We start from the raw sequence: 15,514 nt of genomic DNA on the forward strand, positions 1-15,514 counted from the left end.
AATTCTGGACATAATGTACCTTGAGTAAACATAGAGAATGTAACAATTGGTAAAACAGAAGTCCACACATCTTTTAATTAAAAGTGTAAACAGTTTTCAAAGTATTACTATTCTGCATCGTCTATCATCATTTAAGCAGGAGGTACTATGACATAGTGATTTTAAAAATTCAATTAATCAGGCTTCTTGGGTTTAATTCTTCACTTCCAGGTTTGTGCTTTGCACAGATTGTGCTCTATCTAAATTCAGGATCAATTTCTTTTCCATTACATGGAACTAAAATACTTCTTAGTTTGTTTAAAGATGAAACAAAAGTCATTCAACAACCTTGTGAGACATTGAGAGTTCCTGGCCTATACTAAGATTCAAGGAAAAGTAAAAAAAAATGGTGATTCTATATTATTTGCTTTAAATAAAATTAGTGTTGATGATTTATTAAGGACCTTCCATTCCAAAATGCACATTTGCCTTTTGAGTAACTTTCCAGTGTATGACAGGTTTCTCAAATTACTGGTTTTCTGTTTGAATCACTCTGTCTGTCCTGACAGTTTTTCTCTTCCCCTTCCTGGTAAACGTACCACTTCTACCTTCTTGGTTCCCTGGTTTTCTTCTCTGTTGCTGTAACAAAACATTGACCAAAAGCAACCTGGGGAAGGAAGAGTTTATTTGGCTTACCAGGTTATAATCCATTACGGAGGGAAGCCAATGTAGGAACTCAAGACCAGAACCTGGAGACAGAAGTTAAAGCAGAGACCATGGAGGAACACGGTTTATTGGGCTCCTTCCCTTGGCTTGCTCAGCTATGTTTCTTATCTAGCCCAGGCCCACCTGTTCAGGGATGGCACCACCCACAATGGGATGGCTCTTCCTGGGTCTTCCTCGATCAATCATCAGTTAAGAAGATGCACTACAGACCATGACCACAGGCCCATCTGATAGACAAAATTCTTTAGTTGAGGTTCCCTCTTCTAGGTTTGTCAAGTTGAGAGATGTAATTAGCCATCATACTCATCTAAACCAAAAACATCCATTTCTTAACCTTCCTCGTCTGAAAGTTCCTCTGTAACAGAAAAGAAAAAAAAATACCTAGCAATCTTTTTTCCTTTTAGCAACACCATCAAAAAGAATTAAGCCACCACTGCAGTTGATAAATTCTTCAGAAAAAGCTGTTGTTTCTAAAACATCAGAAAATGGAATGGGTAATGCTATGTCACTTAAACCCAGACCATTTGAAGGAAGAAAGAGAGTAAAGACAAACAAAGTAAGTATATTTTGAAAGTGTTTTAAGGATAAGTTTTAATAAGTTATTTTAGAAATATATTGAGTTACCTTCTTTTGCAAATATCCCAATTTGTTTAGAAAGTTACATATGTTTTTCTGGACATCAATTATTATCCTTGAAAGCAGCGTCCTTATGAGACCTAACTCATTTACTGTGCTTACAATAAAACATCCGAGATGCCTTTTCACTGTACCTCTAATTTACACATTTGGCAAGAGAAGTAGACGTCTCATTATTCTTAGTTCAACATACAAATGTATGTCTGTTCTGAGAAAGACTGGTACAAATATATGAGATCAAAGTAGGTTTTTTTTTAACAGGGTCTCACTGTGTAGCCCTGGCTGGCCTGGACCTCTCTCACTGTGTAGACCAGGATCTCTTAACTCAAAGAGATTTACCTGCCTCTGTCTCCTGAGTGCTGGGATTAAAGGTGTTCCCCACCACACCTTGTATGTACTCTGTTTTTAAGTATCTCAAAGCCATGGCACGTGATTACAGAGATTAAGATTATTTAAGTATAGCATAAGCATCATCAGACATAGTGAGGATGGAGTAAGAACCCAGTGAAGAAGCAGGAGCCAGGCCATGGATGGAAGAAAGGTGATCATCAGGAGGGAGTAGGGACTATGATTGACTTTTGAAGGATAAAGATAAGTCAGATGGATATTAAGTAGGAAATGTGTTCCTTTTCATGTAAAGTGACCGAATAGTGAATGGGTAAGGAAAAATAGAGACAAGTTTATAAATGAGTACATAATGGATGCTTTTCTCAATCTGGAGTATGCAATGGCAAGTGTCTCACAAGGCTCTGTTGAAGGGACAGGTAAAGATGCAGAAGAGATACTGTGAGGTAAAAGAGAACCGAAGAATAAGTGTTAGGTGATGTGGAAAACCAAATTTAAGATTAAATTTTAACTCCTGTTCACAAGCATACACAATTTTCTCTATGCATAATAGTCTTTGCATTAACATAAAAAAGAACACATGTTTAAAAACTCGTTAGTATGTGCAGAAAGATAAATGGCATCAGAGTTGAACATATTATAAAAGTAGTTTCAAAGTAACAGTATAAATTGCCTACTTAAGTGTTCGGTAATAAGATCACTATTTTTCAGTTAGTGACGTGACTAACATCCTAGTTATACATCTTATCTGGGTCTCGACAGTATATTTTTTTTATAATGATGGCAGATTTTAATTTGATCTGGATTGACAATCTCTTGGCTATGGAAGGGAAAAATCTTGCTTCAGAGAAAGTTACTTGATAAATGGCCACAACTTTTAAATGATTTAATACTTCGTAAATGTCAGGTCTTCTGTGCAGTTTAGTAAAGAGAGTATAGAGTCATGGTGTATGAAATCAACATTTCTAGAATGTGAAAATTCTAGAAATTGTCAGTAACTTAAATTATTTTAGCTGGGAGATTCAATTAGAAAATTTGTAGAGTCTTCTGCCTCCTTGTCTATAATGAAAGTTATTTTCTTATGTTTCAAGAAAGGAAATATTCTAGAGTGTGAATAGTTATGAAATAGGTATACTGCCTAATTTTCATACCAAGGCACACTTAGGTTTTCAAACCTTAATTGTCTTTAAAAAGTTCACGTGTCAATCACCATCTGCTGCATAAGGAAACCTCTCTGGTGAGAGTTGAAAGATGCATTCATGGAGCTGGAGAGATGGCTCAGTGATTAAGAGAACTGAGTGCTCTTGCAGAGGACCCGGTTTCGATTCTAAGCCACCCACATGTCAGCTACAAACCGTCCTTAACTCCAGTTCCCGGGGAATCTGAAGCCCTCTTCTGACTTTCACAGCATTGCACAACACTGGTGCACACACATACATGCCGACAATACACTCATACACATAAAATAAAAATAATAAAAATATTTTAAAAAAGAAAGATGTGTGGTGGTGCAAGCCTGTAGTCCCAGCACTTGGGAGGCAGAGGCAGGTGGATCTCTGTGAGTTCAAGGCCAGCCTGGTCTACGTAGTGAGTTCCAGGACACCTGGGCCTACAGGGAGACCCTGCTTCAAAAAGACAAAAAAAAAAGATGCATTCATCTGATTAGAGGTTGCATTGAAAATGAGTCACTTAAGGTTAAGCATCTCACAATTATTCTGTGTCTGTTCATCCCTGAATAGAACATCTGCTTCAAACTTCTGCCTTCCAAACAAGGTTCAGGGATCATTGCAGAAGAGGAGGTAGAAAGAATCTAAGAGCCAGAGGGCAGTGGATGACCACAAGGAAACAGCTTTCCAGGCAGCTAGTCAGCTACACATATAAACTCAGCAATGGTGACAGCATTCATAAGTCCCATGCGAGCTCAAACCAGACAAAATCCCAGCATAGACATGGGGATGTGGGTAAGAAATCCCAGTCCAGCATAAGATACCTTTGGCAACTGATGGCTACTAGGAGCGGGAGAGCCAGTGTCTTCCAGGGATGGGACTCTTGGTGGGTTGACTAGGCTCTAGTGAATGGACCCACGCTGCGAGACATATGGGGACACAAATCAGACTGTACACCATAGTGTATCAATAATGAGTTCATTGACTTGGGAGGGAGGCAGTAGTGAGAGGTGTGGATGGGGAAGGGATCTAAATACCATAAAATTTTATTGTGTGAAAATCACAAAAATTTAGGAAACATTTAAAATATTACATAATGCCTTAAGTTTTCATTAATATATTTCCTGTTTGTAGCATACAAGAACTGCTGAATTTGTAGAAAACATAGAAAATGAGGACACTGAATTCCTAGACCAAAATTTTAGTATGTACTTTTAGTTTTAATTCTGTTCACTCTGTGTGAGTGTGTGTGTGAGTGTGTGTGTGTGTGTGTGTGTGTGTGTGTGTGTGTGTGTGAGTGTGTGAGAGTTGGTGGGGAAGAGGAGAAGAGCAAATGTGTACTTTTTCTGTACTTCCTTTTCGCCTCAATCACTTCCAGTAACTTCAGATTTCAAATTTATGAGTGTGTTGGTGTTATATAAGGAAATTTTGATGCTATAAGAAATGTGAATTGTTTGTTAAACAAACTTAACTCACCTTGTTTTTTTCCTCATATTAAGAAATGTAAATCTACTTTGTTTTAATGGAGCTGTTTTGGTAATGCATAAGCTGTTTTGGTTCTGTTTAGCAAGTAAATTCAGGGTTTCTATAACTTGATTTGAGCTTTACTTATATCAATAGTATAGCCATTTTAATTTATCTAAAGAAACAGTTCCTTAAAAAAAAAAAGAAAAAGAAAATACACTGCAACCTTTGCTCCCAATAAGTGAGTCTGAGAGGAAGGAGGCAAGTTCAGTGTTTTCACCCCAACATGACCACTTTTATAAACATATATTAGCTCCCATTTAGTTCTTCCAATCACATGAGAAAATGAATATACAGCAGATTTTGCTTTATTTAGATGAACTCAAGGATACTTACCCTGATTCACCAACAGTGGAAAAAACACACGAACCTGTGTAAGTATGAAAAAGTCCCATCAGATCACTTTTGTGTATTAATATGATTTGTGGATAATATTGGATTTAACAGTTTTGAAAGAAAGGCCTCCTTTGTATTACTAGAATTAGCATCTATCGTAGCATTAATCTGTTGAGGATGAGTTTGATGGTGCAATGAGGAATATTCTGTGCTTTTTCTTTCCATATCAACCAGCTGTAACTTTTTAAGTTGAGAGACTTAAATGAGTAGGATTTTAAAAATAAAAGTGTGGAAATAGTTAACTTAGTTTAAATTCACTGTAGAATGCATGAAGGGACGTAAGATGTATGTAGGTAGATTTCAGTCATATAATTTTGTCATGGTGTATGAAAATATTTCCATACTTTACTGCTAACGCATGTTCTCAATAAATATTAACTACATAAAATGTCACATAGAGTCATGCACTAATGTTGTAGAATATATTGAATAAATGAATTTTTTTCTAGATTACCTGGTGATGTAGACATCTCTGAAAATAAAACACACTCCAAATGGTCATGTTGGACACCTGTAACAACTATTAAGATATGTACTAGCCCAAGAATGTGTAATTTACCAGGAGACACATTTAACAAAGGTGAAGTTTTATCTGTTATTCCATAGCAGTTCATGGAAATACTAACTCAAATACCTAGCAAGTGTTTTGGGTTACAACAGAATTTAGATATTACCAGTATATTTATTCTAGAATTAATTCTCATTTTTCCATTAGATGTCGTTGTTAACAAAAAACGTGCTAAAAGATCAGCATCTGATGAAGATCCTGAAGAAACACAGAAGGCGAAGTCTGGGAATGAAATAGTCAGGCATAACAAAATAAATGAAAGAGAAGTTCTTTGCCAAGGAAACAATCAAGAACATCATCCTAAAAATGCACAGGAGAAAAATACCGAAAGCACAAGGAACGATTGGCATATTGAATCCGAAACTACTTTTAAATCAGTACTCCTAAATACGACAACTGAGGAGTCTCTCATCTATAAGAAGAAATGCATATTGTCGAAAGATGTGAATACTACTATTTGTGATAAAAGCCCTTCTAGAAAAAATATGAAAAGTCATATGAAGTCAGGGAGAGAATTGACTTCTGAACTCAATTCCTATGAGTTGGAACAAAAAGCAATGGTAAATTTTCACCATGTTGATTTCTCTATACTCATAAGATACCTACATGGAAAAGCAGCTTGATTGATTGCTACAAACTCGATATGTATAAATGTCTTTTCATCCAATTCCTAGATGCTGAAAATTCTTCTTTGAACTCCTCATTCATCCCCTAACATGGTCCTTGTAGAACAGTGCTTGGCATAAGCAGGCATATAAATACATAGAGAATTAATTATCCTTACTGTTCATTTTTTTATATTTCTCTCATTCTGTCCTTTTCAACATGCATGTTGAACTCCTCACATAGCTCTTATGTTTCTTTTCTGTAAATGACTGGGGTGTATGAGTATGTGCTTTCTTTTGATGTTGGTTTTAACTTTGTGGAGAAGAGAGATGAAGATTGTTACAGAACTTTCCAATTTGAGATTTTTTTCAAAGTATAGAAACTCTATTGAACATCTGTTGTGGTTTGTGATTTGTGTATACTGTGTGTCCTACAAAGACTCATGTGTTGAAGGCTTGGTCCCACCTAGTGGATCAAACCTTTGAGAAATGTTTAGCTCTTTTAGAAATTAGTTCATGGCTAGATGGGCTGCTGGATGAGCTTGGTCAGAGGCAGTCAGTAGGATCTTGTTAGTGAAGGGCAGTGTCACCCAGGCCTCTTCCTTCTCTCTGCTTTATGTTGCCATGAGGCAGACAGACTTCTCTGCCACATGATACTCACCATGATCTTCAGCCTATCCTCATGCCTGAGGTGACAAGGCCAAGGGACGATGGACTGAAGCCTCTGAAACTGTGATGAAAAGAATAAGTCTTTTGTCCCTTTAAATTCTCTCAGATGTTTATCAGTGTCAAAAATCAAAACACCTTTTCTAAGATGTGGTCTGATTTTTAAAAATACCTACCCCTGCCCCAGTAGTGTCATTCCTCTATTGTAGAACAATTCCCTCTATTGTTCTACAGTGTTTTCTGCCATTTCTGTGGAACACTCTCCTATAGAGCACTCATCTGTCATTGTCTTAACTCTTAGATCAGCACAGAACAGCAGCACCTATGCCATTCAGTGATTCAGACTTCTCAAACTATCTCCTATTCTGGAAGACCTGAAGTCATAACACTATTTTAGAGGAGGCTCATTTTGTTAACATTTTTATCACCATGAAATTCTCAAGAAGGGACTGTAAGCGATAACTTAATACCAGTAGTTACAAAAACATGGACATCAAAATGACTAAAATATCAATTTTTATTGCAGTTTTTAAAGTACATGTGCTTGACCCCCCAAAAAAAAGTAAATATAAAATCAAGAGACTGTATATCTTTAAGGATTGTTAGAATTTTTAAAAGTGAATTACCTAAAATTATACTGGTAATAATTCTTACTTTGCAGTGCTTTCAATTTGCAGGGGTTTAAAACTTTTTTTTTTTAAGAACAGTTTCATGTTTACAAAAGTTGAGTAGCTAGTACAGAGACTGCTCATGTACTCTGGTTTCCATTTCCCTATTAACAACTTTTGTGGTATACTTTCTAGAAATGAAGCTCTATGATTATTAGCTCATGTCTATGGTTTATAGTAAGGTTTGTGTTACATTTTTGTTATATATTTTGTGTGCTTTCACAAATATTGGTGACATACCACCATTAAGATTCAATTCAGATGGCCAGAACTTAAAACCCTGGTGTGCCTTGGCACAGTGTCAAGTTCTGGGGGAGCAACCAAGAGCAATGGCAATAGCGTGTATTATTTGGGGGTTTCTGGGACACTTCTAACCAATAGCACGAGGAGAGATATCTCATACCTGTCACTGGGCTTTTTTTTTTTAATTATTCATTCAAGCATTTCATCCATTGTATTTTGACCACATTCAGGCCCCCTCCTCTTGCATTAGGCTTTTCATTTGGCAACCTATGGCTTCTGGGATGAGCATAATCCCTGAATAGGGTAACCTCCAGTTCAACTGTTTTATGTGAAAATATATGTACTGGAGATAGTAGGTTTACACATGAGTATTCCAGAGAATTTTTATCATTAATGGTGGTGGGTTTTATTAGATGCTTCTTATACATTTATTGATAAAACTTTATTGACATGATAAATTACACAAATTGGTTTTTAAGTGTTGAATCATACCCCTGGTGCATAATTCTTTTATACATTGTTGGGTTTGAGTTATTGATACTTATTAAATTTTTGCATCTGTACTCATGAGAGCTGCTGGCCAAAAGTTTTCTTTTGTAATATTTGAGGATTGGACCTCCTAGGATATATTAGGAAGTATACCCTTTTATGTCTCCTAGAAGAATATAAAGAATTTGAAAGAATTTTTTCCTTAAATGAATTCACCAGTAAACCCAGCTTGGTCTGGTGCTTTTGTTTTAGGAGGTTAATCATTGATTTGATTAATAAATAGAGGCATTTTTGGGTAATCTGTTTCTTATCCTGAATTTTTGAAAATTGTCTCCAGGAAATTAACACATGTCCTCTTTGCTGTGAAAGTTGCAGACATAGAACTTATAAATTATAAAGTCCCTTAATTATTACTTCTCTGTGCCTGTGATTCAGAATGAAAGCCTCTTTCATTACAGGTAATAATAATTTAGATTTTTTTTTGTTTTATTCTTTAGGTAACCAGGCTAGAGCTGTGCCAAGCTTATTGGTCTTTTCAAAGAACTGGCACTTTTCCCGGAAGTATTTTTTTCTTATGAGTAACTAAAAAATGCAAAGCATTCATCATGGTTCCATATGTTAAAAGACTTATCCTGAGTGGTTTTGACTGCTTTATGAAGCCCAAAGTTACTAATTTATGACCTCCTATTTCTTTTTGTAGGTCTCAATAGAACCATATTTCTTAATCTTTCTTTTAGCCTTTATTTTCTTTTGAAAACTAACTAGTGGAGTTTTAAAGTAACTTATAAATTGTTTCAGAAAGAAAAGTCAAAAGGGAAAGGATTTACTGGTGCAGCAGAATCCTTGATAAGCCAAATAAATAAGAGACACAGCTTAAGTGACAACACAGAGTCTGCAAGACAGTTAAAGGAGTCTTCGAATGGCAGGTATATTAATACATTTAAGACATGAAGAGTTTTTGACAGGTAAAACTAAACGGTATACACATTTTGAAAAAAAATGTTTTGGGCATACATTTAAATAATGTAACTTTCCATAAGAAAATACTAATTACTATTATGAATAGTAGCTATTTAAATTATATGTAATTTGGCATTTTAGTACCTGGTTATACCTTATAAAATGTCAAAAAAAAATACCGAACAATACAGTATTGCCATTTGAGAGTGAAATCTTTAGGATAGAAACATCTTGGAATTTTATTTATAGAGCCTGGTAATAGTAAAGTTAAATCTATTAAAATATATTGCTTGATAAAAAGTTTCAATGAGCTGAAATAATGTATTAAATAATGGGTTTCTTGTTTGCAATCTTTATGAAAATTAATTATTACAAATGTCCATTTATCAGCTGTCAGATTTTTCATTTAAGTTTAAATTGACTCTGGCCTTACGCTGTAAAAAATACTTCCATGCAGAACTATACCTTTTAAATTGTTTGACACATCCTGCTACATTAATGATTCAATTTAGAATCAACTATTTTAATTACTATTTTTTATAAGTAAAAGTTGCAAAACTATCAGACTGAGTTGAGATTTCATATTAGGTACATGTTGGTGCTCGTTTTATGGCATACCAAATTTAATGATTCAAATGTGTTTTACACCATTTTTGGTTTTATAAAAATATTTTACTGATACTAAGTTTCTTTTTAAATATTGTCAACATTTTTTTATAGTATATTTGCAAACAGATTTGACCAACAGCTCAGTAAGGTAGGTGCTGTTTAACTTCACCAAACTTATAGGCAAACTTGATATTTGACTTTAAATATTAAAATGGTAGTTTAAAAATGAAATCGGATTCAAGGTCATAGAATACTACCAAAAGAATTATAACAACAGATAAATTTCGTGACAAGTACCCGAAATAGCACTTTTCAGTGAAAATGCTGCTTTTCTGCCAGGCCTCATGGAACACTCCTGATACTGGGGAAGCTGAGGCAGGAAGATTGAAAGTTCATGGCCTACCTGGGCACCTTAGTGAGATCCTATCTCAAAATTAAGACGGCTGAGGCTATAAATAGAACACTGACTGGAAAGAACCCGAGTCAGCAGGCTCTCACTTTTTATTGTCCCTTGGAAGCAAAGTTTTAGAGTGTGTCCTCTTTGTGAAAACTTAAGATGCTTTGATTGAAGAAAAAGCTCAATCGGCAAGAATCCTGTGTCTGTACAATAGCTTCTGCTAAAAACAGTTATTAACTGTTGTAGGCTTTTTGCCTCCTCGGCAGTCTTTGTCTGGAGTGTAACTGTTTTGAATAGTTTCGTATCTTTGTTAATACTTTGGTCCACCTCAGATCCCCAAGTGTTTTGCTCATACTTGAATTTCCTTTTAAACATATCTACTCATTCTTAAATACTCTTTAGCACAAATAAACATGTATGTGAACACTGGTAAAATCACATCGAGAACTGTGTGTGGTGGTGTATCCCTGCAATTCTAGCAGTGTGGAAGCTGAGTGACACAGGAAGATGTTAAAATTGAGAACAGCCTGACTGAGAAACACTACAACAAAATATTATATTGAGAGGATGTGTCAGATAAATGATCAAAAAAATACTAAGTTAAGTGGTAAACATGTTGGAGTAATGCAGCTAAGTCTATATCAAATAATCAAAAGTATTAAGTTTAAGAAGTCTTGCAAAATTAATGTTTCTTATGGATAGTAAATAAGACTTCTGATTATTTCTGATCAGTAACAATTATTTAGTGATAATTTATGTATCTAAGCATAGTTTCATTTCCTTAACAAAATGTGTACAATTATTATTCCCTTATTGTTTTACTTAGATTCATTTCTACCCTCATTACTTTATGATCTCATTAAGTATATTTTGAGTTATAGGTTATATGAATACTATTAACAAAACTAGCTGATACTTACCTTTTTGACTTTTATATAAGATTTTGCATAAACTTAAGAAAACTTTGAGGTTAAAGTTTAAGAGTTAAAAGAAAATGAGAGTCTGAAACAATGACTTACCCACAACAGATGATAATCTATATGTTTAAATATTTTTTTGTTAACATCTTTTGTATTTTGGAAAAGGTTCAGAAAAAAAGTTACAGAAAACTGCAGACTACTTTTGCTAATGTTACTTCTGGATGTCCATTGTGAGTAAATTTTCATAAATCTTTCAATTTTCTTCATACTTGAAGAGACTAAATTATTACATAATGAAACTAATATTTGCCTTCATTTTCACAGGAATGATGTTTACAATTTCAGTTTGAATGGCACTGATGAACCGGTTATAAAACTTGGAGTAAGCTAGAAATAATTTTATATTTAGTTATTTAGTAGTTACCTTGAATTTTATATGTAATTACGAGTACATGTTTTAGATGTGTATCTTCATATACATATACTTTAAATTTTTTAACTATATAATAATTTATTTGGATAACCAGTTTAGGTATATCTACGTTTTGTTTTTCCGAGTCTTTTGAAATGAGGTAGGAGAAAAAAAATGAGGAACGGGTTTGGAAGAATGTAGACTTGTTTTTTTGAAGAAAATCACTTTCCTTACTATGTGATACATTTAAAACACACTTTTGTTTAGCTGTCAGTGTATTTTACTGTATTGTCAGTGTATTTTACTGTATTAGGGTAAACTTAATTTTATTAATCTCTATGAAGTGAAAGAAACTAGACTTTATTTGTTCATTTATTTTTTTTTTATTTTGACATGTCTTTTTTTTCTTCCCGTTTATTTCCCATATAGATCCAAGAATTTCAAGCTACAACTAGAGAAACCAGCATGGATAACTCAATAAAACTGTAGGTTTTAAAAGTTATAGTTATTTTGGTTTAAATAATACTTCCTACCCCAGTCTATCTTTCTGAGAGTTTTTAACCTATGAGAGGAATGAATTGAAATTCTGCTGTCATGGGGCCAGAGAGATGGCTGAGGGGGGTAAACAGTACTTGTTTGTCTTGCAGAGGACCTCAGGTTCAGTTCCCAGAACCCAGATGGTGGTTCACAACTATACATAACTCCAGTTCCAGGGGATCTGGCACCCTTTTCTGGCCTTTGGGGGCATTGCACTCAAGCGTGCACTTACATACATGCAAACAAAAAATACTCGTACATATAAAATAAAAATAAATCCAAAAAAGGTTTCTACTGTTAGAATTACTCTAGCTGTGACTATTACCTCAGCATTTTGAAATCCAATATGCTCAATTTGAATATTAGTCATCTTAGTCACATACTTGATCATGAAGCTGAAAAACGTCAGTCCTTCATTCAGCATCATCTTAAAAAAACCCTAAAGTCAGAGGGGAGAAAATAATCCGGTTATAATTATGTAGCTAATGATACATTTAGTGATAGAGTTAAATCTGAAAACATAGAATTGTCCAGTGTATCCTATCTTAAGAAAACAAATGTGGGGCCGAAGAGATAGCTCAGTGGTTACAACCACTGGCTCCTCTTGCAGAAGACCCAGGTTCAAATCTCAGCACCACTATGAAGGCTAGCAGTCATCCTTAACTAGTTCCAGGAGACCCAGCGCCTTTTTCTGGCTTCCATGGGCGTTGCACAACGTAGCTGCACTTACATACATGCAGGCATAAAATTCATACACCTAAAAATAAAAACTAAAAAACCCCAATGTGATAGATATTTGAAATTAATTCATATATTTCTTTTTCAAGGGTAGGTTTAAGGAGTCATGATGAACACAAACTGTCTCTCAAAAGAAAAGATAAAAGAGTAAGTTGCAGTACCCTATGCTTATTAAAAACAGTATTTCTTGGACTGGAGAGATGTTTCAGTGGTTAAGAGCATTTGCTGCTTTTCCAGAGAACCTGAGTTCAGTTCTACATCACAGGCACCTTAAACAACCACCTGTACCTCAAGTTCCAGGGGCTCTGAGGCTTTCTTCTGGCTGCTGTAGACACCCAAATGCCTGTAGTACATATACATAGACAAGACATACTCAGAAATAAAACAAAAATCTTTTTTAAACCAGTACTTCTTTTAATAACTTTTTAATACTAAAAATTATGTAAGAGCTAGAATTATGAATATATGCTGATGTTTAGAAATAACATTCAGATGTGAAATTTTGTTTCTGCATTTCAGTTCATAAATTGTTTATTTTATCAGAAGTAGATTAAGTGCAACAAGCGGCGCAAGTACATAGGATAATAAAACTTTGATCTTAAATCCAAGGAACTTGGCTAATTCTGGGACTTTAAAACAGAAACAACCATATATCAAATTGTCATAGGATAAGGATCTTCAAAAGAAACTATATATTACTTCAGAGGATTAAAAAATAAGCTGAAAAGCAGAAAGATTATAGAGAAAAAAGCAACTCCTTCCTGTGTAGTACTGTTGAAATTTGAACATGGTATGAGTTGTTGAAGGCTTGTTTGAGTTGGAGAGACTGGAACTAAATGGTGCGACATTATTTGCTCCATCTGGTTTAAATTTTCCATTCCACTATCAGCAAAGTTGTCACTGAATTTTGAGAAATCATCTGAAATTTTCATAGACCTCAAATCTTCATCCTGTGAATTGTTGATAACAACTCTTTAGGTGGCTTTGAGTCTGGTGCTGGACGTCCTAATGAAGGTGATTTGGGGAGGGGAACAATGAGTTTCGGAATACCCATAGCAGCGGTGGTGTGAGATAGAAATGGAGTGGAGTATCATGGGGGACACTCACATTCTTGTACCTAAAAAACCTGATTAACTGGGAAGAAGTAAAATAGAAGGTTAAAAAGATTGAGTAGACAACAGGAGATGGAAGGATCTCCCATGCTCATGGATTGGAAGAATTAATATTGTGAAAATGACCATCCTACCAAAAGCACTATATAGATTCAATGCAATCCCAAACAAAATCCCCATGGCATACTTCACAGAATTAGAAAAAAAATCCTTAAATTCGTATGGAAGCACAAAAGACCCTGAATAGTCAAAGCAACCCTGAGCACGAAGATCAAAGCTAGGGGATTACTATACCAGATCTCAAAGTGTACTACAAAGCAAGAGTCATAAAAACAGCATGGTACTGGCACAAACACAGACACACAGATCAACGGAACATCATTGAAGACCCAAACCCAAGTACACATTCTTGTACCTAAAAAACCTGATTAACTGGGAAGAAGTAAAATAGAAGGTGGCTTGAAGGCTGAGCATTTTCCATCTTTGAATTCTGAAGATGAGTGACAAACAAATCAAAATATATCTTCAGCTGCCGATACATGGGAATATTTCCAAATCCTAAATCTAGAGAACCATTAAGAAATGTAGTACAAAGCCCAAAGCTGAGCATGGTGGTGCACACCTTTAACCCACCCACTTGGGAGGCTGAGGCAGGAAGATCGCTGTGAGATAGAAGCCAGGCTGGACTACATATCAAGTTCCAGGCCAGCTGGGACTATAGGGGGACCCTCTTTCAAAAAATATATAGGTGTCCTAATAAGGGGTAAGCACTCTGTGGCCTCTTATTCTCTATACATTGGTCAGTTGTGGATTTCTGTGTTAATCATCATCTCCTATATAAGGAAGGAAACTTCTCTGTTGAGAGTTGAGAGATGCATTGATCCTTTTTGTAGAGGTTGCATTGAAGATGTATCTCCTTTGGTTAATCATCTCAAAGACACTTATTCTCTCTGACCAGTTTTGAAAGTCGGTAATACTCATCTGTTTCAAAACGAAGCTTCTTTGATGAGGGGGTAGAAAGTACACTTGTCTGTAAATATGAGGGTGCGTATTTCGAATAAAGAACTTACCTTGGTCTAGGGATGTGTCAAAAGTAGGTTTTTTCTTTTTTCTGGGATCTGTGACATCTCCAGTCTCTGCCCCCCAAGGCTCAGGAATCATTACAGAAGAGGAGGTGGGAAGATTGTTAGAACCAGAGGGGATGGATGACCACAATGAAACAGTCTTCCAGATAGCTATATTAGTTACTCACAGCAATGGTGACAGAATGCACAAGTCCAATGCAAGTTCAAATTAGACAAATCCCAGCATGGACATAGGAAAATAGGTAAGAATCCCAACCTAAGGAACTTTTGGTAATTGATGGCTGCCGAGAGGGGGAAAGACAATGTCTTACAGGGTTGGAACTCTTGGTGGGCCCAGTGGATGGATCCACACTGAAGTACATGGGGGGCATAAATCAGACTCTATAGACCATATTGTGTGTATAGTAGAATACATTAGTTTGGGTGAGGGTGCGCATGCGGAATCTAAATACTACAAAGTATATTGTATGAAAATGGCAAAAATTCAATAAAGAATTAGATTTTTAAAAAGTTTATAGTATCTGAATTCTCAGTAGCAAGAAAACTCCAGTCATAGCCAGTTAAGTATGTATCTACCTACAATGAAATTTTTAAATTGTTAAAGAGATGAGGAAGACAGCAGGAGATAGGACCTCCCATGCTCATGGATTGAAAGAATTAATATTGTGAAAATGACCATCCTACCAAAAGCCATTTATAGATTCAATGCAATGCCAATCAAAATCCCCATGAT

General features: G+C 35.4%; 1 protein-coding gene across 1 annotated transcript in view; it reads left to right on the forward strand.

Moving 5' to 3' along the window:
- The window catches only part of Sycp2 (synaptonemal complex protein 2), an 89,707-nt gene that overhangs the window by 48,170 nt on the left and 26,023 nt on the right, over positions 1–15,514 (forward strand). Inside the window, exons 18-28 of the mRNA XM_029568235.1 lie at positions 1,110–1,261; positions 3,987–4,056; positions 4,693–4,750; positions 5,222–5,352; positions 5,488–5,900; positions 8,810–8,937; positions 9,692–9,728; positions 11,063–11,127; positions 11,222–11,279; positions 11,739–11,794; positions 12,674–12,731. Coding sequence (XP_029424095.1) covers positions 1,110–1,261; positions 3,987–4,056; positions 4,693–4,750; positions 5,222–5,352; positions 5,488–5,900; positions 8,810–8,937; positions 9,692–9,728; positions 11,063–11,127; positions 11,222–11,279; positions 11,739–11,794; positions 12,674–12,731 — 1,226 coding nt within the window. The remainder of the gene's footprint in view (positions 1–1,109; positions 1,262–3,986; positions 4,057–4,692; positions 4,751–5,221; positions 5,353–5,487; positions 5,901–8,809; positions 8,938–9,691; positions 9,729–11,062; positions 11,128–11,221; positions 11,280–11,738; positions 11,795–12,673; positions 12,732–15,514) is intronic.

The sequence above is a fragment of the Nannospalax galili genome, unplaced genomic scaffold (assembly GCF_000622305.1).
Source record: "Nannospalax galili isolate Female #2095 unplaced genomic scaffold, S.galili_v1.0 scaffold231, whole genome shotgun sequence".
Taxonomy (NCBI): domain Eukaryota; kingdom Metazoa; phylum Chordata; class Mammalia; order Rodentia; family Spalacidae; genus Nannospalax; species Nannospalax galili.